Source organism: Grampus griseus (genome assembly GCF_964374135.1).
Source record: "Grampus griseus genome assembly, chromosome: 15".
Classification (NCBI taxonomy): domain Eukaryota; kingdom Metazoa; phylum Chordata; class Mammalia; order Artiodactyla; family Delphinidae; genus Grampus; species Grampus griseus.
The window spans coordinates 75,071,414-75,097,130 of record NC_139009.1 but is presented as its reverse complement, the minus strand read 5'-3'; the positions used below and the strand labels follow the sequence as shown (position 1 = coordinate 75,097,130).

The 25,717-nt window shown below is 45.9% G+C and overlaps 1 protein-coding gene across 8 annotated transcripts in view; it reads left to right on the top strand.

Annotated features, from left to right (window-relative positions):
* The window catches only part of REEP1 (receptor accessory protein 1), a 111,012-nt gene that overhangs the window by 49,506 nt on the left and 35,789 nt on the right, over window positions 1–25,717 (top strand). For all 8 annotated transcript variants that reach the window (XM_082672248.1, XM_082672247.1, XM_082672246.1 and 5 more), the window contains exons 2-3: window positions 2,220–2,292; window positions 17,901–17,977. In XM_082672248.1, coding sequence (XP_082528374.1) covers window positions 2,220–2,292; window positions 17,901–17,977 — 150 coding nt within the window. The remainder of the gene's footprint in view (window positions 1–2,219; window positions 2,293–17,900; window positions 17,978–25,717) is intronic.

The following is a 25,717-nucleotide window of genomic DNA, read 5'->3' as shown; positions in this document are numbered from 1 at the left end:
GAGCTCTTAAGCAGCATTAGCTCTTTCTAAGAATTTTACCAGCTTTCCTCTTGAGCTTGTAGAGAGAGTCATGTGAATCTCTCAAGTGGGCTGGTTCCTTGGAGAGAGACTGCAATCGTTTGACATTTATTCACTCATCAGACACGTGTCCGGCACCCACTTGGGCAAGGGCTGTGTGAGGTGCTAGGGACCCCACTGATCACCCAGGCCTGGATGGTCTGGCTCAACCAGCCCAGGCAGCCCTGGGAGAAGACAGTAAGCCTGTCGTCAGGCTACCCAGGTCACATCCCAGCTCGGCTCCTGGCTGTTGCGTCTCTTTGGACCTCAGTGTCCTAGTACCTAGTCTGTAAAATGGAGTAGTAAGAATTCTTATCCCGTAGGGGTGTTGAGAGAATATACAGGCTGTAGAGCAGTGCCTGGCATTAGTGAGGACTCAGTGATGTTAATAGCATTATTTTTAATTTTTTTTTAGAATTACAGCTACTACATAAGGACTGTAATAGACGTAACAAGTGTCAGGAAAATTCTGAGGGACAAGTGATCAAAGACACACAGAAGTGGCTCTTTTGAGATGGGTCTTAAAGGATTAGTGAGACTTTATCAGGGGGAATAAAAGGGTTGTGGGAAGATCATGCACTAAAATTCAGGCAGAAGAGGGAGACGGCAGGAAGTCACAGATTGTGAGCTTCTGAGCCCAGCTCACTGGGGGACAGCTGCTGGCCTTAGGGTCCGGAGCTGAGGGAGGAGGGTCTGGGAGGCCAGGAAGGAGAAGGGCCTTGTCAGGGGGACTCAGTCTGAATGGACATAAGTCCCAAGCCCCTTTGGCTTGGGCCTGCTTCATTTGTTACTTCTTTTCTCCAAAATAGATTTAGAAGAACTCGCCATTTTCATCCCATTCTCCCTCCCCTGGGCAGTGAAATACTGAGTCCACTCCCTTACATGGCAGTGTTTCAGAGCTTTTAGAGACTGGAAAGCAAATTCGTCTTGCTGTCCCTGTGCTGTCCAGAGGGACCCAGGTGGGGGGGATGCTGGCAGCCACTTCACATGCGAGGCCAGCAGACGCACGGAGTACTGGCCTCCCTTGTCTGGGTGCCCGTGCTTCCCACCTCTGTGACCGCTCAGGAGGTGGTGTTGGCCATCGGGGTTCACAGAGGAGCAGATCCGCGGGCCATTGGGTCGAGATGCATTTTCCACCTGTCTCTTCTGCTGCTCACACGCTGCCTCAGGGCAGGGGCTGGACACCACCCTGGCAGATGTGGCTAATAAGCAGGGCATCTGTGCCAAAGGACGGTGTGTTTATTTCTCTGGAGCCTGTGGTGTTGTGCCCGAGGCTTTACTGAATTAGACCGGTGCTGTCTGGCATCCCCTTGCTGCTGAGACCTCAGTCCCAAGGTCACGAGTGTCCCCTGGGTGGCTCTGGCCTTTGCTTCACCACTCACTGAAACTTCCCAGAATGAACGTATATTTCCTGAGCACTTACCAGCCCCAGGGGGTGTGGTTCCATGAGCGAGATAGACCCCATCCTCGACTTTGTGGAACTTAAAAGGCTTGTGGGAGAGACAGACATTGAATAAACCATTGCACGTGGTGTGGATAAGGGCTAAGAAAGGGGACTATCTAGGGAGTGGCAGTAACGAACGGGAGAGGAACCTAATCTTCAGGGGGTGCTGAGGTCAGGAAAGGCTCACAGAGGAAGGAAGATTCTCCCTGGTATCTGAGAATACTGCTTAGGGGGCGGGACAGCACGGGGGTGTTGGGGAGACCCCCCTCTCTGAGCTGGCTTGTGACGGAATCCAGTGGGCTTCCCCAAGCTGCCTGTATCTTTGGCGCTGTGGCCATCCCTCTCTTTCTTAAATTTCTTGCTTCCTTTCAGACTACTCGTTTGTCCCCTTAGCTGTCTTATCTTGTTCCCCAGATATAATTTCGGCCTTTCCAGAGGATGGCCCCATTTTTGGCTTCATGACCTCAAACCACCCTGCTGTGTTGCCAAATGACAGATTGAAGGAGGTCGGTGTGGATCTGTAACAGGACGTAGAGGTTCCTAAGCGCGTCCCAGCCATGAGCAGAAAACCTTCAGGGCATTCAGAAAAATTAACCAAGCCTCACAGCAGCATTTTCTGTAGCGTGGAGGATGCTCCTTGCATCGAAGATGACATTTTCCGTCAAATAGGATGAATGAAAATCACGTTGCTCTTTTTTCCCCTCTCTCTCCCCTCCAGGCTAATATTTGGCACCCTTTACCCTGCCTATTCTTCCTACAAGGCTGTGAAATCGAAGGACATTAAAGAATATGTAAGTAGCACTTTTGGGGGGCGGGGTGGTGGCGGTGATGGGGTTAGATGGGGGAAGCTGGGCGTGAAGTGCGGGGCGGGGGGGGGGTGGCGCAGACGCCCTCTTTGGTGGGTACTGGGAAGCAGGGCAGTACGGCGACCTGCTGGGTGTGACCCAGGCGTCCTCTCCCGGCTAGACCTCCTCTTTAGAACTAGAGTGTGGAAGTGAGCACAGCGGGGAGACTTGGCAAGAGGAAATGGCACCTGGAATCGGAGGCCCCCAGTGGCCACAGGCCGCTCTATGGCCTTGGAAGGGTGACTTCACCTCTCTGAGCCTCAGTTTCCTTGTCTGGACTGGAAAGCAGCGTTACTGGGAGACAGTCTGGCACTGGAGGCAGGAGCACAGGTCCTAAAGCCCAGCAGACCCTGCCTAGCAATTCTGATCCCCATGCCGGTTCTGTGATTTGAACACCCCACTGTGTAAGCCCTGTTGCTTTATAAGCTTTTAGAGGGCAAGAGTCACCATCGTCCTATGACTGTTTCCCACTGCACCTCGCAGAGGGCTGAACACACGGGCAGGGGATTAGGAGTACTTACTGGTTGGAGGATTGTATTACTGTTGGGTGATTCGGGTGCCCCAGTCACAGCCCTAAATGTGCTGGGCACCTCTGGGCAGGAGAACCATCAGACCACACCTTGATTGAAGAAGACCTGTGGGGGGTGGCTGGGGAGGGAGGAGTGTCCCTCCCCAGGGGGGACAGTATCCCAGGTCGAAGTACAAAAGATATAGATTTTGTCATCAAGAGACTGAAGTCAGGTCCTGGCTCTGACGTCGGATTGGCACCATGCTTGACAAGAATCTTAACTTCCAGGAGCCTCAGTTTCCTCATCTGAGCAGTGGTGGATATCAGCAATCCCAGCGCCTAGTGTTGTGAGGGACAAAGGGTCTTTGCTCCGCTTTTACTCAGAGGAGGTCACTTGGCAAGTTAGGCACAGGCAAAGACATCATTCAGAGCAGGTTTGCAAGTTCTCAGTGTTCCCAGGATGTCCTTAGGATGAAACCAGCCACCTCCAGGTCAGCTCAACCAGAGCTGCCTACACCCACTCTCTGAGTTTCCTAGAACTGCTTGCCCGGCTTGCGTTTGCTACGAAGCAGGATATGCAGAGGATCCAGACGGGGCGTGTTCTCCTGTGGAGGCTGGGTCCCCAGTATGTGTCTGTGAACGCATCTCAGAGTGTGAACTATAAATAGCTGTTAAGTTGCAAGCACAGAACCTCATGATTCCTAATGGACTCGGCCCAGGGGAAAGCGCTGGGCAGCCTCCTCCAGGTCTCCCTTTCCCTGACTGCTTCCAGCCTGGGGAGGGGGGATGCTGTGCCAGGAAAGGAAGCAGAGCAGGGGTCACCGCAGTTCAAGGTCTGATCCTCGGATTTGCCGGGGTAGAAACTCAACGCTGTCCGCTCATCCGGGAGAGAGCAAACCCTGGTGAATTGTTTTGCTCTATCTAAACTCAACAGGAGCCTGGTTTATGCCTAGAACGGCAATCATTAATTTAAACTGAAAAATATAACGGACGAGCAGAGCAGCTGTTTGTGTTGGCGGTGAGCACGTGCTTTGCCCAGGAGGGAAAGCTTGAGAGCTAAGATTAGACAGTTTCTCAGTAAAAATGGAACTGGAAGCAAGGCACCCAGTGGTATTACGGGAGACCTGCCTCCTTTTCCTGCACTTTTTCACATGCGCTCAACTCACACACTCGCATGCATGCTCACATGCTTTCTCCCACACGCATTCACACTCACTTCTTTCCCTCCTTTTGACCAACAGACCCGTTTGTCCAAGAGAAAAACCTGGAAACTTCCTTTAACTCCTGTCCTTTCCTCACCACCCATCCCCACCCAGATGCCCAGGTGGTGACCATGACCCTTCCTCTGTATCCTCCTTAAAATCTTTCAAACCAGGTCTCTCCTTCTGTGCTGCCTGTCTCTTCAATGAGGCTGTCATCGTCGTTCCCTGGAATGTCACAGTGGCCTCCTGTATTCGATTCTTTTATTGCCACGGTAACAAATTACCATGAATTTAGTGGCTTAAAAGAACACAAATGCGGGACTTCCCTGGTGGTCCAGTGGTTAGAACTCCAGGCTTCCACTGCAGGAGGCACAGGTTCATTCCCTGGTCGGGGATCTAAGATCCCACAAGCTGCACGATGCAGCCCCCCCAAAAAACACAAAAAACCCACACATGTATTATCTCACAGTTCTGGAGGTCAGAGGTTGGATGGGTCTCACTGGGTTGGAATCAAGCCTCCTTTTGGAGGCTGTAGGGGAGAGTCCATTTCCTCGCCCTTTCCAGTTCCTGGAGGCCCCCTGCATTCCTCGGCTCGAGCCTCCTTCTCCATCTTCAGAACCAGCAGCATTGCGTCTCCCCCCGTTCTTCGGTAATCCTGTCTCTCTCTGACCGCAGCCAGGAAAGGTTCTCCACTTGTAAGGATCATGTGAATACATCGGGGCTGCCTGGATAATCCAGGATAATCTTCCCATCTGAAAGTCCTTAACTTAATAACTGCAAAGTCCCATTTGTCTTATAATGCAATATACTCACAGGTTCTGGGGATTAGGGCGAGGACATTTTGGGGGCAGGGGCTGTTATTCTGCCTGCCATACCGCTAACTGGTTTCTCCACCTCCTGTCCCTCATCTCATGCTCTGTTGTCTACATCACTTCGACAAGCCTTTGAAAAATGGAAATCTATTCATTTCACTCCCCCTGGATCCTTTCATGGCTGCTTATTACCTGCAGGATGAAGTCCAAACTCCATTAGACAGCGTTGAACCTTCTTGATCTTTCTCTCTCTACTTTCCAGCCACTTCTCTACAAGCATTCAGTGCTTCTTTTTTTAAAAAAGATATTTATTTATTTTCTTTATTTTTTTGGCCGTGTTGGGTCTTAGTTGCGGCACATGGGATTTTTTGTTGCGGTGGGCAGGCTTCTCTCTAGTTGTGGTGCGAGGGCTCCAGAGCACATGGGCTCTGTAGTTGGTGGCACATGGGCTCTCTAGTTGAGGCGTGCGGGCTCAGTACTTGTGGTGCACAGGCTTAGTTGCCCTTCAGCATGTGGGATCTTAGCTCTCTGACCAAGGATCGAACCCGCATCCCCTGCATTGGAAGGCAGATTCTTTACCACTGGACCACCAGGGAAGGCCCACGTTCAGTGTCAACACCCAAAGTGTGGTCTGTGGACCGGCATTATCAACATCACCCGGGAGCTAGTTAGAAATGCAGAGTTTCAAGCCCTACCCAGACCTCCTGAATAAAAATTGGCATTTTTAACAAGATCCTCAATTTGAGAAACACCGCTCTTGACGTTCATAGCTTTTTATGTCTTTCCAAACTTACTGCAGTAGTCAAAGATTTGAGACAAAAACTTAAACAGAAAGGAATTTATGGGAATTTGTAGGATTAACTAGAAGCCGGGGGAAAGATATTCAGAAATTGGGGAAGATCTGAGAAGGCTGGGTGACAGCCAAGCTTATACCTCAGGAAGGGTCTGGTTAGGAAGCTGCTGCCCAGGTCACCACCATGGAACTGTCTGCCAGCTGCCCATGGCTTTGGAACATTTCATGAAGATTCAAAACCCTGGATAGGGGCGTTTGATTTTTCCAAGCCTGGATAATAGGCCTTGCCTCCCATAAAGACCTGCATGCTGGGAGACGCCCTCCAAATGAGAAGGCTTTGGATGCGGGTAGTTTAAAAAAAATACATACGCGCGCGCACACACGCATGCACACACACGCACGCACACACACGCACACACAGCCCCCCTCAGAGATACTGCACGTTTGGTTTCAGACCACAACAATGAAATGAATATCACCAAAAAGTGAGTCACACAAACTTTTTGGTTTCCTACTGCGTATAAAAGTTGTTGTTTACATTATGCTGTAGTCTGTTAAGTGTGCAACAGCATTATGTCTAAAAAAACGCTATACACACCTTTATTAAAAGGTAATGCTTTTGGGAAAATGGCACCCATAGACTTGCTTAACCACAAACCTTCAGTTTGTAAAAAAGAAAACCCCAAGAAACCACAATATCTGCAAAGTGCATTTAAAAAAGCACAGTAACACGAGGTATGCCTGTATATTATATATATGAAAATATATAGTATAATAATCTAAATTACAGTTACTTCTTGGGCTGCACAACATCCACATCCACTTTTTTACCCAGGTTTTGGCTTTTAAAAAAACCTTCCAGGGACTTCCCTGGTGGCGCAGTGGTTAAGAATCCGCCTGCCAACGCAGGGGACACGGGTTCGAGCCCTGGTCCGGGAAGATCCCACATGCCGCGGAGCAACTAAGCCCGTGCGCCACAACTACTGAGCCTGCGCTCTAGAGCCCGTGAGCCACAACTACTGAGCCTGTGCTCTAGAGCCCACGAGCCACAACTACTGAAGCCCACGCGCCTAGAGCCCGTGCTCCGCAATAAGAGAAGCCTCCGCAATGAGAAGCCCGCGTACCGCAATGAATAGTAGACCCCCCCCCCCCGGGCTTCCCTGGTGGTGCAGTGGTTGAGAGTCTGCCTGCCGATGCAGGGGACACGGGTTCATGCCCCGGTCCGGGAGGATCCCACATGTTGCGGAGCGGCTGAGCCTGTGAGCCATGGCCGCTGAGCCTGCGCGTCCGGAGCCTGTGCTCCGCAACGGAAGAGGCCACAACAGTGAGAGGCCCGCGTACCGCAAAAAAAAAAAAAAAAAAAAAAAGAGTAGCCCCTACTTGCCGCAACTAGAGAAAGCACGCGCGCAGCAACGAAGACCCAACTCAGCCAAAAAGAAAAAGAAAAAAAACCTTCCAACAAGAATTCTCTACCACTCATTTATTGATGCTTGCTAAATCCAATTCTTCATCTGAGTCCAGCTCCAGATCCAGTATCCTCCGGCTCTGACAGGATCTAACCTTAATATTCAACACTCTAAAAATTAAATTGTCAAGTGAACCGTCACTGATACACCGTATATACTATATTAGGGGGAGAAGGAGAATAAATAAAATAAAATTAGTTAAAATATTTAAATCTATACATAACACAGAAAGGAAGAAAATGGATAGAAGGCACAGTCCTTATTTAGGCAAGTGGTCATGAGTTCATAGTTGGTATTTATGTCTTTTGTTAAAAGATGATTTTTTTTTTTTTGCAGTACGTGGGCCTCTCACTGTTGTGGCCTCTCCCGTTGCGGAGCACAGGCTCCGGACGTGCAGGCTCAGCGGCCATGGCTCACGGGCCCAGCCGCTCCGCGGCATGTGGGATCTTCCCGAACCGGGGCAGGAACCCATGTCCCCTGCATCGGCAGGCAGACTCTCAACCACTGCGCCACCAGGGAAGCCCAAAAGATGATTTTTAAAAGGGTAAAATAATGATTCTTGTACAAATATAAAATTGACACATGTTGAAAATTTTACTTAACTCCTTAAATAATTAGGGAACCAGTAAGGTGTTAAAAAACAGTTCAAAGGAGACTCCAAAGAACATATATATATAAGCATTGAGGAATTACTAAATGAATTTGTTCATAGATATTCAACTTATTTCTTGGGAAGTAGGGCCATTGGACCCAATTGTACCTCCATTGGACAAAATTCTTTGGCACATCTATAGACTAAATTATTTGCATTGTAATCAGTTTTCTGTAACTTACAAAGTTGCAAAATAGCTCAAAGACATTGTAAAACAAGACACCTGCAGAATTAAGATAACTCGGAAGGCTGCTCTGGACAGCACCTAGTATTCCACAGGACACCCATTCCAAAGTCTTTCACAACTTTTCCTATTACTTCCCTCTTCCACCATCCAGTCAGCGCTCCCCTGTGCCTTCAGTGTGGTTTCTTCTCCAAGTGTGTGGCCTAAATCTTCATTCCTGAGGAATCTGAGGCCTTAGTAGTCTTACCTCTGTAGGGTTGTAGTAGTGATCCATTGACTTTACCTCTGAATAAGACAATACTAGGGGATCCCCTAGAGGACCCTTAAATTCCATCCACCCTCCTTCCTGCCACATTGTGTAGTAGCAACTCTAGTTCCCCTTGATAGGCAGGATCAGTCAACCCATGAAAGCCCATGAGTCCTTTTATTATCTATTTCCTGGTGGCCTGGTGGTCTTGAAATGGCCAGGTGACCTTCTAGTCTCTGCTTCCACTTCATCAGAACCATTTTATATCCCTCACGGAAGCACCCATTTTTCGAGTACTAAAATTATTAAAAAGCAGAGCTCAGAGGTTTGAGGATGAGAAGCAGAAGTGTTGTGAGTGGGTTAGACCAGTGATTCTCAAACTTTAACATGCATATGAATAAATAGAGAGTTTTACTAAAATGCAGATTCTGATCCATTAGCTCTGGAGTAGGGCCTGAGATTCTACAAGCTCCTAGGAGTTTCCAGTGAACTGGAACCACAGCCCATGAACCACACTTTGAGTTACAAGGAGCTAGCCTTAGGCTTCATCGTAAGAAACACCACCCTCATTTGCTTGGTTCCTGAACCTTTAGATTCTGGCTAAGATGCAGTACCTTGTGTTGGTCACTAGTTCAGAGAGGAAACTGCATCCTCTAGGACAGCATATCACCTCACAGAATGCTGACTCCCACCTGGTTCTTTTCTGGAACTCTCCAAAGCTCTTGTAGCATTGTATAAGGCCAGCTGCCTCAGGGCATTGGGGTACATGATTAGATCAGTGATTCCCCAAAACATCAGCCTACTGTCATACTTCTTTTGCTGTAAGAGAGGACCCTTGGTCAGAAGCAATGTTGGGATACATCAAAATGAACAGGGCACTCACTGAGTCCACAGCTTGCTGTATGACTGCCAGAAACATGGCAGTGGAAAAAGCAAGTCCACATACCCAATAAAGGAATATTCCAGAAAAGAGTCTATGCTGCCCTTTCTATGAAGGAAGGGGCTTGTTATGATGAGCCTGCTCCCAGGATGCTGGCTGGTGCCTTAAGATATGGTACTGTCCTAGAGATACTTAGTCACTACTGCTGGCAACTTGGTGTCTGAGCAGGGTCATGGCCAGGTCGCCCTTGGTGAGAGGGATGAACATTGCTGAGCCCATGTGTTCCCTCTGTCTACATGACCACTGGTCCATGAGCCCATTGAACATGCAATATCATGCTGGAGTAAAAGGCTCATAGACATGCAAAGGGCTGGTCATCTCATCCACCTGATTACCAAGAGCTTCCGCTGCCATCAGGACCTTTTGGTGAGCATTAGCAAGGACCACAAATACTTGCGTTCTGTGGGCCCATTCGTATAATTTCCAAACCACCTCAACACCAATCGCTCAGTCTTGTCCCTTCCAAGTACCTCATCATCTATCCAAACTCTTACGTGGTGTTTTAAAATGTATCCCAGATTTGTTTTAATAAGGTATGGTAAGGCATGCAGACACAGAAATGGCTCATGGAGGCAGAAGCTTTTACTCACAGTTCCCTGGAAGTAGGAGGCACAACACACCATGCAGGGCCACACGGAGAAGCACCAGGGTCAGTGAGAGGGAAATGCGGGCAATGACCTTTATCACGGTTTCTGTGGGAAAGGCAAAGCAAGGCAGAGTAAGCTAGCTTAGAACTGGCTAGTTGGAATAATTTCAGCAGGCTCTGGGGTGTGGGGGCTGCCTCTAGGTATCTGGTACCAGGTCCTGGGGTGATTAGGGCTGGGAAGTATTGGCTCAGCCTACGAGAGCTCCATAAAGGAGGTAGTTCGGAGTATGGATCCTGGATTGGGCAGTTTGCATGTTTGCTCTGGGGCAAGAATGTCTCAAGAATTAGCTAGTCCTAGAGGGGGCAGTCTCTCTCCGGTCAGCAGGACCCCAGATGTCACAGCATCAAGACTACAGAAAATAAGAAAATACAGTTAATAAACCTGGTGACAGTATAAATGTATTACCTCAGGACATTTCTTCTTCCAGGCTAACTGTGCTGCTCAAAGTTCTGCCTGCAGGGAATTTCCTTCCCCACTCCCTCCAGGTCACCCCTGACCATACAGTTGTCCACTGTGAGCTTGTGCCAGCAGATGGTGCAGACTCATCTGTCAACCAGCCTCACATTTGTCCTTTCTCAGTCATTTGGCATAGGGAATTCCCCGTGAGGCAGAAGCAGGGCCCGGATGCAGGAGGAAATGTGAGAGGCTCAAGAAATATTAGTGTGACTGCATCGGGGAGGCTAAAGGTGAGGCGAAGCTAAGAGGTGGCTGACTTTGCTGTCTCCACAGCTCATGGGGGAGGCCTTTTGCAGGCTCCCAGGAGCCCTGGGAGCAGGGTCTGTTGGGCTGTGGGGTCTCAGCCCACCTCTGTGGCTCATGGAAGGTCAACAAGCTCTGCTTCCCACCCTTTATTATGGCCTAGGGTTACCACTGCTCTCCTATCTTCTCATTCCTGTGCTTGACCAGTCCAGGGGGAGTTCCCAGTTATGCTGTCAACTCTCCACTCCAGAGTTGCCCCCAGTGATAACCTTGCAAATCAGCAATAACTTTCTGTCTCTTTTTTGGATGCTGGCCCACCCAAGCTCCCCCTCATCTTGCAGGGAATTTTGGGTAGAATCCCTCAAACCTGGCAAGTTCTATTTCAAATCTTGGAAAAATACCTTACATTTGGTTTCTCTGAGGCCTAGTGGGGAAAACCATTTCCAGGTAATTTATTTATGGTTTCCGTGAATGAGTCACCAGTATTTCATTTACCTTGTGAAGCTCAGTGAGTCATTCTCAGACCCTTCCTTCTGCACGAAAGTGTTTTAAAGTGGAGGAGTACATGATGGAAACTTCTTTTAGGCTAACACTTCCAGCCTCCTCTCTGCCTTGGCTCCCTCACCTTTGTCTTCAGCCCCAACCCCCCTCCTGAGATTTAGTTTTGCCTTTCCAGAGGCCTGTTGGGCATTCTTCTTGGATGTCCTCTGGGACCCTCAGACTGTCCTCTGCCTCATGGAGCTTAGCTTCTTCTCCCTAAATTGGCTCTTTCTTTACTTTCTTGCTAGTGTGAGAGGCTCCATAACTATCAGTCACTCATGCCCTGGCTTCACCAGGACCCTTTCATCCCATGTATACCTAGCCATCCATCTCTTGGGGAGCATCTGTTGCTTTGCCAGCTATCTAATTCTGTCTTCTCAAAAAGCCACCTAGACCAGTATTTTCCAAAGTATATTCCATCTCAACCTTTTTGAGACCATTCTTTCTTTTCCGTTCACAACACCCAACATTCTAATCCAGGCATATTCACCTAAAACCTACTATGTGCCAAGAACTGTTTTGGGTACAAAAGATATAATGATGTGCAAGAAGAACTGGTCTCTACTCTCAGGGAACTTACAATGTAGGAAGAGAAACATCAGAATAAACAGATACTTTCAAAGCAGAGTGGTAAGTGTTATGACAGGGAACATGTATGATACCATGGGAGGAAGAAAGGAGAGGATACGTAAACTTTGGGCACTTCCTGGAGGAAATGACAGTTAAGTTGATATCTGAGGGCTGAAATCTGGAGGCAAAAGAAGATGCTCTATTAGGAAACTGAAAGAGGTTCGTTATAATTGGAGTGGAAAATTCGAGAAGGTATGTGTGAGGAGGAGAGCTTTTGGTGGAGGTAATCAATGTCCAGTTTATGCAAGGACTTGTAAGCCAATTTAAGGAACTGGGGCCTTATTGTAACAACAATAAGGAGCTATTGAAGGCTTTAAGCTAGGAAGGAGAATCATCAAATTTGGGTCATTCTGACTGGAATATGGAGGACGGATTGGGAAGGGGATAGAGGTATAAAAACCAATCAAAAGGCTGTAGTTTTGTTCTAGGCAGGAGATGGTGGTGGTCTGAAGTAATGGAGGGATGGAGAAAAGATAAGTTCAAGAGAAATAAGAGGGTGGAAGTGACAGAACTTGATTCATTGGCTGTGTTAGGTGAAGAATGCAGAACTTCCTTCAGGGAGAATGTCTAGTCTAGGGTTAGAAGAGGATGTCAAGAACAAAGCCCTGGGGAGGAATTGATGAGCCTGAGAAGTAGCCAGAAAGTTAAGAGGGAAATCAGGTAGTGTTGCGAGAGCTTTTCAGTAAGTGATAGTTTCACGTCTAGCTGAAAAGTCAAGCAAGTCAAGTGAAAAACTGAAAAAGGGTCCCTTACACCCCCTTGAAATATATTACAAAGACCCCAGTGAGGGCAGTTTTGATGTAATGGATGCAGTGCACTGAGTAAGTGAGGAATGAGGAAGTAGACACTGCAAGTGTAGGTGACCCACTGGAGAAGTTTGTATCTAAGCGTTGTGTCAAGGAAAAATATTTATTTTATTGTTGTTATCATTTTCCTTTATTTTTAACCGAAGATACTAGAGTGTGGTTTGAACACTAAAAGGAAAAAGCCTCCAGAGAGGGAATTCAGGCTCCTGGCAGTGTATCTGGATACCAGTGTTGGGAATTCCTGGATCTTGGGCCCCAGTATGCCATGGACTTTACAGCTGGACTAGATCTTGTTTGCTCCCTGATAAGGAGCCCGTTCTGCTGCAGATAACCTTGGTAGCGTGTAGCATCTTAGATAGTAGTTTCTTTCTTTCTTTTTTTTTTTTTTTTGTGGTACGCAGGCCTCTCACTGTTGTGGCCTCTCCCGTTGTGGAGCACAGGCTCCAGACGTGCAGGCTCAGCGGCCATGGCTTACAGGCCTAGCCACTCCGCGGCATGTGGGATCTTCCCGGACCGGGGCACGAACCCGTGTCCCCTGCATCGGCAGGCAGACTCTCAACCACTGCGCCACCAGGGAAGCCCCGATAGTAGTTTCTTTTGATGGACTAAGCCAGCCTTGTTTCCAGGGGACTGTCTTGTTTTTCTAAATAGAGAAGTCCTCTAATTAATCTATTGTGCCACATGTTTCAGAGTCACAAAGACAATGGAGGTTCACCAGAACTGCCTTCATGTTTGAAAGATATTTTTGCTGGGTGTAGAATTATAGGTTGACACTTTTTTTTTCTTTTAGCACTTTAAAGATGTTATTCCATTTTCTTCTGGTATTCATTGTTTCTGATAAAAAGTCAGTTATAATTCTTATTGTCATTCCCCTGTATGTAACGTCTTTTTTCCCTTGTTTAAGATTTTCTCTTTGCTTCTTAGCAGTTTTACTATGATGTGGCTAGGTGTGGTTTTCCTCATATTTATCTTGCTTCAATTCATTGGATTCCATGGTCTTGTGGGTTTGATATTTTGGTCAAATTTTGGAAATTTTGAGTCGATATTTCTTCAGATAATTTTTCTGTCCAATTCTCTTTTTCCTCTCCTCTAGAATTCCTAGTCCATATGTGTTAGACTGCTTGATGCTGTTCTACAGGTATTGAGACTCTTCATTCTGCACCTGCCCTCCTCCAATCTAGACTTTAGCCTGGTTGACTCTATTGTCTTGTCTTCAAGTTCACAAATCTTTTTTTGTGTCCAAGCTGCTATAAATTCCATTCAATAATTAAAAAAATTTTTTTTTCAGATATTGTAGTTTTCAGTTCTAGGATATCGTTTAGTTCTTTTTAAAAATTTTCCTTCTTTCTCTTGAAATCTCCCATCGCTTCACTCATTATATCTACCCTTCCCTATAGATTCTTTAACATATTTCTACTTTTTAAAGAAAATAATATTGAACCCACCCTTTTTCTCCTAGGATAAGTGTCTTGTTAAGTGGTGACAGAAGAAAAATTTAGCTTTATAACAAAATATTTGTTAATAAGTTGCTGTATATCTTCTTTGGTGAGGTGTCTTTCAGATCTTTTGCCATTTTAAAAATTGGGTTATTTTTGTTGTTGTTTAGTTTTAAGTATTCTTTGTATATTTTGGATACAAGTCCTTTTTCAGATATATGTATTGCAAGTATTTTCTCCCAGTCTGTGGCTTGTCTTTTCATTCTCTTAACAATGTCTTTTGCAGAGCAGAAGTTTTTTATTTTAATGAAGTCTAACTTATCAGTTTTTTTCTTCCATGGGTCACACTCTTGGTGATGTATTAAGATTCATTGACAAGCTCCAGGTCACCTACATTTTCTCCTGTGTTATCTTATAGAAATTTTATAATTTTGCATCTATCATTTAGGTCTGTGATCCATTTTGAGTAATTTTTGTGGAAGATGTAAGATCAACACCTATATCTATCCATTTTTTTTAATGCAAATATCCAGTTGTTCCCAGCACCATTTATTGAAAAGACTATCTTTTCTCCATCGATTTGCCTTTGCTCCTTTGTCAAAGATCAGTTGACTATATTTATGTGGTCTGTTTTGGAGCTCCATTCTATTTGTCTAGTCTGTCTGATATATTTATCTGTAGTTTCACTAATACCACACTGTCTTGATTATTGTAGCTTGTGTCTTGAAGTTAGATAGTGTCCATTCTCTAACTTTGTTCTTCTTCTTCAGTATCATATTGGCTATTCAGATCTTTTGCCCTTCCATATAAACTTTAAAATTAATCTGTCGATGTCCACGAAACAATTTGCTGGCATTTCAATTGGGATTACATTGAATGTATAGGTCAAGTTGGGAAGAACTGACATTTTGATAATACTGAGTCTTCCTATCCATGAACATATAACATCTCTCCATTTATTTAAATCTTCTTTGATTTCTTTCATCGGAGTACTGTGGTTTTCCTCATACAGAGCTTTTGCATATTTTGTTAGGTATATTCCTAAGTAATTAAATTTTTTGGTGCTAATATAAATGGTATTTTTCTTTTAAATTTCAAGTTCCAGTTGTTCTTTGTTGGCATATAGGAAAGCAATTGGTTTTTATATTTTTTATATGATTATTTTATATATTAACCGTGTGTCCTCAAACCTTGCTATAATTGCTCATTATTCCAGGTTTTTTGGTTTTGTTTTTGTCAGTCCTTTTAGGTTTTCTATATAGACAGTCATGCCATCTGAAAAAAAAGACAGTTTTATGCCTTTCTTCACAGTCTGTATACTTTTTATTTCATTTCTTGTCTTATTGCATTAGCTAGGACTCCCAGTATGATAGTGAATAGGAGTGTTAAGAGGGGACCTCTTTATCTTGTTTCTGATCTTAGTGGGAAAGCATCTAATTTCACACCATTAAGTGTGATGTTAGCTGTAGTGTTTTTTGTAGATGTTCTTTGTCAAGTTGAAGAGGTTCCCCTCTATTCCTTTGCTGAGAGTTTTTATCATAAATGGGTATTGGATTTATTAATTATTGATTCATTTTCTAAAAGATATGGGCCCTTGGCACATTTTAAGTTGGGTTTTGTCTTTTTATTATTGAGTTGTATGAGTTCTTTATTATTTGGATACAAATACCATATCAGATATTGATTTGCAAATATTTTTTTCCCATTTTGTGGGTTGTCTTTTCACTTTCTTGATGGTATCCTTTGAAGTACAAAAGTTTTAAATTTTGACAAAGTCTAATTTGTCTATTTTCTTCCTTCATTGCTTGTGTTTTTGATGTCACATCTAAGAAAACATTGTTTAATCCAAGGTCACAAAAATTTACTCCTGTGTTTTCTTGTAAGAGTTTTTACATTTAGGTCTGTAATCCATTTTAAGTTCATTTTTTGTATATGGTGTGAGGTAGAAGTCCATCTTCATTCTTTCACATGTGAATATCTAGTTGTCTTAACACACATTTATACTTTTTAAAGTCTTTGCTAATTATAAAATCTAGGTCAAATATGGATCTGTTTCTATTGACCAGTTTTTCTCTTAACCATGGAGTATGTTTTCCTGTTTCTTCATATATATAGCTTTTCTTGTTTATTGGACTGTTATGTATAATACATCATAGGAACTCTAGACCTGCATTGCCTTCTTGTGAAGAACGTTAATTTTTGTTCTCACAGGCAGTTAAATTCTGACAGATCATCTTGACCTTGTGGCAGCTAGGTTTTACGTTTTATTGGGGCAGGTGTATTTCAGTTTTGCTCTTAGTCCTAGAGCTAATCTCTTAGTCCTAGAGCATAATTTTTATTCCTAAGGTATGGCCTTTTAGGTGTTTCACTGGAAATTCCCAAATGTTTACCAAGCTCCTCTAATTTGGCAGAACTTGAACTCCAAGCTCTATTTCTCCTCCAGTGGGCAGAAACTGAATCTCTGTTCAACTCTCAGTTTTCCAGCTGTATTTTACTCAGTCACCTTGGAATATTACCTGATTCTGTGCAATTCAGGAGCCAGCCAAGAAATTGAAAGGAATTTATATGTGGATTTGGGGGCCTACACCCTTATGGCTTCCCTCTTACTGGGGATTTTTCCTTTTCAGTTTCCAGCATCATTGGCAGTCTCAAACTCTATTTTCCACTTCCTCAGGCAAATAAGACTATGGATTTCTTCTGGAGTTCTATCTGCCCCATGATTTGCCAGCTAGGGAGTTTCCTTAACTACATCAACATGGATTTACTCTGGTGTGGTCCCCTTATTTCAAGAGTTGGATCCTTTCCAGTTTCTGCCAGCTTTTGATAGCTTTTCTAGCCTTCAAACAGTTGTTTTAACACATTTTGTTCAGGGAATTCCCTGGCGACCCAGTGGTTAGGACTCTGCGCTTTCACTGCTGAGGGTGCGGGTTCGACCCCTGGTCGGGAAAGTAAGATCCTATAAGCCATGTGGCGCGGCACGGCAGGCAATCAATCAGTCAATCAATCAATAAAATAAAATATTTTCTTCAGAGTTTATTATCGTTATTGGCAAGAGGATTAGACCAATACAAACTACCCCACCATTTCCGAAAGCGAGAAGGAGCAGACTAAGGAATTTGGACTTTATGCTGCAGGCTAGAAGATTTTAAATGGAGGATTAATAGGTTGAGTTCATGCTTTGGGGGAGATTAGTATGGGGATAGTTTGTAGACTGGATTGGTGAGGGGAAAGCCAAGAGACAGGGAAGCAGTCAGGAGACCCCTGCAGTAGTTCAGGAGAGAGGGGACCAAGGCCTCAATTGGGAAAGAGAGACAGTAGAAATGGAAAAGTATGGTCACATGTGGGAGATTAAAAGAAAAGATCCAGTTTCTGGGAGGGACTGTGGGGATTTCCCACACGGAAGGGTTTTTTTCTTTGTTTTTGTTTTTGTTTTTTTGCCACACCATGGCATGCGGGATCTTAGTTCCCCGACTAGGGATTGAACCCACGCCCCCTGCAGTGGAAGCATGGAGTCCTAACCACTGGACCGCCAGGGGAGTCCCTGGAAGGGTTTTTTAAATGACCAGTGAGGATTACCATCATTCCATATCAGAGAGTCTGGCCAGGTTAAAGTTTATTCCAGGGTGTGTCTCTGTGGAGGATTGAAAACTTTATTCACCTGGTGTTTTAGTCCTGGGCAAATGAGCTGACTGAAACCTGAGTCACTGCTGGTCTTCAGGTCTCCCTGGCTCACCCGAGGGCTATTGAAGGCCACCTAAAGTCTACTTAGAGCTTGAGCCTGGGTCAGTTGTGGAAACAGCCTGTTTGCCCCCAGCCCCAAGGTCTGGAGTAGAACTGGACCAACCTGGGGAAAGATAGGAAAAGGGGTTACCAGTGCAGGCCACTCTGCCTGGACACGTCTCAGCATCCACTGTCGGGGCCTGTTCTCTTCAAGTTGGAAGCCATTCATCCTTGACCTTTTCTGCTAGCTTTGTTGCTTTCTCCTTCAACAGGTCAAATGGATGATGTACTGGATTATATTTGCACTTTTCACCACAGCAGAGACATTCACCGACATCTTCCTTTGTTGGTAAGTACTGTAGGAATTGGGACTTTTCCAGGAAAGATGTTGCCAAGTGTCAGGGAGAGGTGGGAAGGTCTGAAAGCAGTCTCAAACCTTATTAGCACAGAGAAGCAGGTGCAGGAATACTAACTGGAACATTTCAAATCAATTAGTCTGTAAAATTGTTCTTCAAGTAAATATTTATTGAATGACCATGTAAGAGCAGGTATTGTTCTGACGGTGATATAATGATGGGCAAGATAAACACAATTCCTCAATTAATGGAGCTGGTAAAGAAGCATTCTTATGTTAAAAAAAATAAAAAGGAGAAAAACAGTACAAAAAAGTGTGCAATAAAACTAAGTTTCTCTCATAAAACTAAGTTTCTCCCCTACACCATTCACTCTCACCGTTACTGCTTTTCACAATTGTATATACTTTTAAAATATGTATGCGTGTGTATACGTACACACATATACACATACTTTTCCTTTTTTAAAAAACAATAGTACTGTAGTATACCTAACAGTTCTCACTTTGTTTCTTAAATTTATTTTTGAAATACTTTGACGTAAGCATAAATAGATCTACCTACTTTTTTAAAGGCCACATAGAATTTCATGGTATAGATGGATCATAATTTATTTAATCAGTCCCCTTTCGAGAGAGCTTTTTCTCTCTCATAAACAATGCAGCTATTACAGCAATGGACCAAGTGAAAATCATAAGCTAGGTGTTTGTATTCACATATTGTGTCTTAGCTGAAAGAGGCTGTGAATAATATACAGTATCCTGTTTGTATCTAAAGGGTCTGAGTTTGTGCACATGTGAATGTGTACTAAAAATAGTGTGGAAAATACTTGTCTGTTAGCAAAGGTTATTTCCGCAACTTGGGATCATGGGGTCAGTTTCACATTTGCTGTGTTGTGTGAATGTTTTACCATGATCAGGTTTCATCAGGGAAGATAATAAAGATATATCCATTTTGGGAAAAAAAAAAGTTCTTACCCCAGAAAGGATTAGCCTGGACTTACCCTCTGGGATGTCCTAGATCAAAGACATCCACTTCTCTGAACACCACTTCACTGAATCCTGTCTTGGGTCAGTGGCCTTAATGACCTCAGTGTGTAGTTTTTCCCCTGAAGGAGCCTGGCTTTCATCTCTACTGGGAGAGATAGATGTCTCAGCTCTTATGGCCTTAAGCTGGAAGGAAGGAATCTGGATTACCTAATTCAATATGCTTGTGCCACTCTGCCCTGTCCTGTGCCCAGATAAACAACAGACTGAAGACGGGGCTGAGTCTCCAGGGCTGGAGATGGAACTCTGCTGAGCCATTTTTTCATCTTCCCCAGACCCCAGAGGCTGGCACTAGGAGGTGGACCTCATTTTGTGCAGAGCTACAGTGGGGAGGTTCCTGTCTGTCCTGCAGAGATGAGAACAGGCCAGACCCAGTGAGGATTGTGTAGTCGATTAAAGAGCATGGCCAGCACTTCATGTCGTGCAGCCTTCTTAATTATGCCCTCCTTCTGTCTGGTGCCAGGTGGCCTCCTGCTGTCCTCCTGTCCCTTATCATGAACAAAGCGGGGAGAGCGTTCGTCTCATGAGCTCTTTCCCGGGGGTTTCGGGCATTTCAGCCTTGCTGCTCTTGCCTGGGTGGAAATCGTGCCTGATGATGGATGTGCTGCTCCCTGGTAGCTGGAATATGTTTTACCCATGGCCCTGGAATTTTAGTCTCATGCCTAATAAGTGCTCAACAACTGTTTCTGGGATGGATTTGATTTTGATTTGGGGAGATGGATTACTTTTCTTTTTTTTTAATTAAATTTTTGTTTATTTATTTATTTTTGGCTGCGTCGGGTCTTGGTTGTGGGATCTTCATTGCAGCACGTGGGATCTTTCACTGCGGCGTGTGAGCTTCTTCTATTTGTGGTGTGTGGGCTCTGTAGTTTGTGGTGCGTGGGCTCAGTAGTTGTGGTGTGCGGGCTTAGTTGCCCCGCGGCATGTGGGATCTTAATTCCCCGACCAGGGATCGAAGCCACATCCCCTGCATTGGAAGGTGGATTCTTAACCACTGGACCACCAGGGAAGTCCCAGTGTATTACTTTTCTGTTGCTGCAGTAACAGATTACCACAAATTTAGCAGCTTAAAACAATACAAATTTATTATTTCACAGTTTCTGTGAGTTAGACGTCCGGGTAGAGTCAACTGAGAACTCTGCTGAGGAACTCACAAGGCCAAAACCAGGGTGTGGGTCAGCCTAGGCTCTTACCTGGAGTCTGGGGAGATTCCACTTCCAGCCTCATTCAGGTTGTTGGCAGAATTCAGTTCCTTGTGGCTGTAGGACTGAGGTCCCCATTTCCTTGACGTGTGCCACCCTGTCATCTTCAAGCCAACAATGGCACGTCATCTCCATCTTCTTCTGTTACCAGCCAGAGAAAGAGCTCTGCATTTGCTTTTAAAGTCTCAGGTGATTAGATTAGACCCACCTCAGTAATCAAGTATAATCTCCCTATCTTAAAATCAGCTGAGGGCTTCCCTGGTGGCGCAGTGGTTGAGAGTCCGCCTGCCGATGCAGGGGACACGGGTTCGTGCTCCGGTCCGGGAAGATCCCACATGCCGCGGAGCGGCTGGGCCCGTGAGCCATGGCCGCTGAGCCTGCGCGTCCGGAGCCTGTGCTCCGCAACGGGAGAGGCCACAACAGTGAGAGGCCTGCGTACCGCAAAAAAAAAAAAAAAGCAGCTGAGTAATTACCCTAATTACATCTGTAGAATCCCTTTGCTACATAAGGTAACATATTTGTGGGTAACATGGGGAGGAAGGCCATAGGATCAAGGTCATGTGCTGCATGCCACAGGAAGGCATCTGATAACTAGGGTATTTGGAGCATGTGCACAGGTATGGGTAGAATCCCCCTCTCTTTCTGACCCATGTGGAGGCCTCATCTGGTCCCTCGTTAGTCCCTCTGAACTGGCGCTGTCCATGCAGTTTGTGGGTGGAAAGTGAGGGTCCCTTGCCTCTCTCCTGGCACCGTGGGCTCTGCTTCTGCAGGGAATGGTTCGTTGGGGCCCTTCCCTGCCTGCCTCAGCTCACAGCCTGGACATACCCTCAGTCTGCTTTCTCTTTTCCTGCCAACCTCCAGGTATTACAGATCATGGTCTCCTTCTGGGAGAGTCCTTCCTCTCCATCCTGCCTCTCGCCCTGGGAATGGACATGGGATAGACCCATCAGACACAGGGCCCCCTTTCCCTTCCAGGGAATGGACACCAACTCAGCTGCTCTAAGCTCTGTTTATAATTGAAAGGGGGGCGGGGTAGTCCTGCACCTTCTGGCTTCCTAGAAGCATCTTTAACTTTTGTTTACTTCCAGGCCTGGAGATCACCCCTCATGTGTATACTCTTCCCGTCACTCTTCACTCATCCCCATCCTGCTCTCTCCACCCCTCCACCAGGGCAGTTCCCTCTTCATTGGTAACTTTTAAAAACTTTCTGTGTTGATGAAAACAGCAATTGTGTATGGTCACAGAAGAGATAGGATGGGGGCTTCCCTGGTGGCGCAGTGGTTGACAGTCCGCCTGCCGATGCAGAGGACGTGGGTTCGTGCTGGGTCTGGGAGGATCCCACGTGCCGCGGAGCGGCTGGGCCCGTGGGCCATGGCCGCTGAGCCTGCGCGTCCGGAGCCTGTGCTCCGCGGCGGGAGAGGCCACAACGGTGAGAGGCCCGCGTACCGCAAAAAAAAAAAAAAAGAGAGAGAGATAGGATGGTGGCTTTTTTCACAATTTGTATAAGTGATTTCATTTAATTTTTTAAAAACTATAAAATAATACATACACATGACAAAATAAAATTGAAACAATACACTAAAAAGTAAGTAGGTGCCTCTTCTTGTCCTCTATTCTTCTATGTTGGTGGCTTAAGGGCAGGATTCTTTTTTCCGCTGTAGTGTGTGTGTGTGTGTCTGTCTGTCTGTCTCTCTGTCTGTCTGGCCTCCCTCCGTCCACGCTCTTCCCTTCCTTTCCTGTCCTGGCTAAGATACACAGCCTTTACTCCAGGATATCTCGTTCCACAGTAGGGAGGTAGGGAGGTTTCCCACTTACGTTCTGTGGCGTGAGGCTTTAGGTTTCAGCAGGAGCTCTCAGCTTCTTTTGATACCACGGGGCAGCTGGCATCCCCAGGGACCTTCTCAGGTGGCCTGCAGGCCTTACCGACAGTCACTGGCAACTTAGACTAAAACTTGAGGCCCACTCAGTCCTAAGCTCATTTCCTCACTTGAATCTGCAAAGGGGAGAGGGCCCTCACCCACCAGAGAGTAATGTGTAGAGACTTCTGAGAGATTTGCTCTGGGTCTACCAAGGTTGAGCTGATGCCAGGTACATAGTAAGAATTACGAAGTGGATGTTTGTGGGCGGCGGATGGAGATTTGGAGAGAAGCAAGGCTCTTGATCCTCACTAAGACATTGTTCCATATCACACTGCACATTATGGGGTCACCTGTTGGTTTCCGCTCTCCTGCTAGACGATGAACCCCTAAGGGCGAGGACATGCCTAACCTAGCTTTGGTTTCCCTGTACTGCTTAGCACAGACCTTTCACCTCATAGCTTTTCAATAGAATTTTCCCAACTGAATGAATCAATCAATAAGCTAGTTGTTATCTTTGAGTAGAAAGTGGGGCAGGAAAAAAGCTTGAGGAGAGAGATTGAAAGAAAACGTAGTGATTGCTAACAGTAGGAGGCAGTCTTGAGATTCGAGTTTTGCTACTAAGACTCTAAAGGAGGCTCCTTTTAACCAAAGTCCTGGAAAGGTGGAGAATTAGCAGGCTGTAACCTCTTCCTCTTTTCTTCTGTGGATATCCATGTCAGCTTTCTGCCCAAGGAACAAACCCATTCCACTGTGATTCTTCTATAACTAGTTGATTTCGCTTCAAAGGAAACTCCATCCCCCAAGGTGGACAGGGGAATACAGAGGAGCCCTCTGTGTCCTGGTCCAGAGATGCCAGGGAGGGCGGTATCTTGGTGGTCTGAAGACCACCAAGTGAAGTCTGCTACCGCAATTGGTCATTGGAGATGCTTTGCCAGCCTGACAGGAGAAGATTTGGGAGGTGAAGCCAGAAGGTTAGGAGGCAGGAAGGTTTTCAAAGGCTGCGTCAGCATGGATGGGGCACACGGGAAAGATCCTGAAGAACAGGAGGCTCAGGAGCAGGCTGGCCAGAGAATAAAGGGTCTCTGGCAGCCCAGAAGGATTGCTCAGGATCTAACGTTCTCCCCCCCACACCCCCGTCCAGCCTGGGGCAGGCTCTTACGGTTGGTCCTACGCCGTGAGGGTGTGACTGTGGGCCATCAGCCTCTTGTACCTGTGTTTGCACAGAAGTACAACCTCTAGCTGTAAATTAGATGCCCGCAGAAATTCCACTTCTGGGCGTTTTCCTAAAGGCACGTTAGCATCGGTACATAAAGCATGTTCCAGGAGATGCACTGCAGCCCTCTTGTAGTAGCCAAAGATTGTAACCTTTTGTAAATATCCATTCATGGGGGTCTGGGTAGATGCTCACGCCCCCATACACAGCCATGAAGAAGAGTGAATAATAAGAACCTGCCGTATAAAAAAATAAATGAAATGAAATTCAAAAAAAAAAAAAAGAAGAGTGAGGCCTGGGGAATTCCCTGGCGGTCCAGTGGTTAGGACTCCGTGCTTTCACTACCAGGGCCCGGGTTCGATCCCTGGTTGGGGAACTAAGATCCCGCAAGCCACAGGGTGCAGCGAAAAAAAAAGAAATCCCCAAAGTGTACTGTTAATCGTGTGTGTGCAGCAGGGGGAAGCAAGGCGCAGGAGGGGGTGCAGAGAATGCCACTAGGTGAGCATGGGGGACACTACGGGAGTCATATGTACCCACACAATTGTGTATCTTAGCCCTGGTCCACTTGTGGAAGGACGCACAAGACACTGATGATGCGTATGCCTTTGGAAAAGCATCCAGGATGGGAAGGAGACTCTGCTATATACTCTTTTGGACTTCTAGAATTTTTTAAACTCTGTGCACGCATGACCTATTTTTTACAAAACCCGTCTTTTACATAGTAAACAAAAGAGCAGCAGTGTGACAGGACCCCTGGGATTATCCGTGAATCTTGGGTTGATGCCTGAGCTTTGCAGGTTCCTTCGTCCCTTGGGGCTGACACATACTTGTTTTCCAGACCAAACTTCCTTCACTGTTCATCACCAGAGTGTTCAATTATGGGAGAATCACACCTCTGTTCCTTCAGCTCCTTCTCTTTTCTGGCTGTGAAACATTAAGCAATCTTGACATGAAAGTGTCCTTCAGGTGCTGAGGGAATATTCAGGAAGGGCCTGCCGGAAGCAGAAGGCAGTGAACTAGGATGAGGAAAGGAGGAGGGGGTGGGGCCGCTGATTGGAGTGACGTGAGAGTTAAAGGGCTCTGAAATGACCTGCTAGAAATTGCTCTTTGTTTTGGCTCTCTTATCAGGGGGGATGCCTGGGAGGGGTTTACTTTTCTGATTCCTCAGACTATCCCAGGTGTCACTTTCCCTCATCGCATCTGTTTTAATGGTACCCAGACTTTGTTTTCAGGTCTGGTAAGACATGCAGTCACAGAAATGACTATCATGAAGGAATAAGTTCATTATATTCACAGATCCCTAGAGGTACAGCCCGCTGCGCAGAGCCACATGGGGAAGCACGGGGCTGATCAGGAAGCAGAGGCAGGAAGTGTGGGCAAGAGACTGTATTGTGGTTTCCATGGGAGAGGCAGTCTCTCCAGAGTCAGCGAGGTCCCAAGATGTCAAAGCATCAGAGGACAGAAAATTTTTAAATATGGTTAATACACATCCGGCCTGCCAAGTATGGTTGCACAGGTTGTTCATAGCACAAGATATCTGGCCAAGGAGGCGAGCGGAGCTGAAATTCGGATGAAGCCCTGTTTGCAAGCCATGTGCTCCCAGGACTGCATCCAGCTGAAGGACTTGGCTTTTTCTCACACGTGCAGAGACACCACGTGGGTCAGCAGAGGCCCGCGATGGCACTCGTCTCAGGTTGCTATTCTATATTAATCGTGATGATTTGAGCAATCTCTGTTTCCTTGACTGGACTACCAGTTCCAAGGACACCAGAACCTTGTCTATGTTTCCCGCTAGACTGGAAGCTCCAAGAGAGCAGGGGTCAGGTCTTCTTTGCTTCCCACTGTCTCCTTGGTGCTCAGCACCGGCTGCCACATATGGGTGCTGGGTGGGTGTTTATGGGATGCATAAACACACGGCACACAGGACTTTAAACTTCAGTATCGTATGTTATCTGTACCCTGAACTATTCTTTCTTTCGGCACCAAAAAGATCAAGACCTTTTTGCCTGCTGTTGGTTTTTTAAATTAAATTTAATTTTTTAAATTGAAGTAGAGTTGATTTACAATGATGTGTTTGTTTCAGGTGTAAGCAAAGTGATTCAGTTATATATTTTTTTCAGATTCTTTTCTCTAATGGGTTATGACAAAATGTTAAGTGTAGTTCCCTGTGTTATACAATAGGTCATTGTTGGTATCTATTTTATATATAGTAGTGTGTATATGTTAACACCAAACTCCTAATTGATGCCTCCCCTCCTCCCCGCCAGCCTGCTGTTGGTTTGAATAGGGTGAGTAGCATCCTCTTTCCTGGCAAGCATCGGGCTCCCATCCCTGCCTTTTTGGGGGACTAAGAAGATAGCCGAGGAGGGGAGGCTTTACTCTCAGTCTGGCGATTCTTTGTCAGCTCCGCCCTACG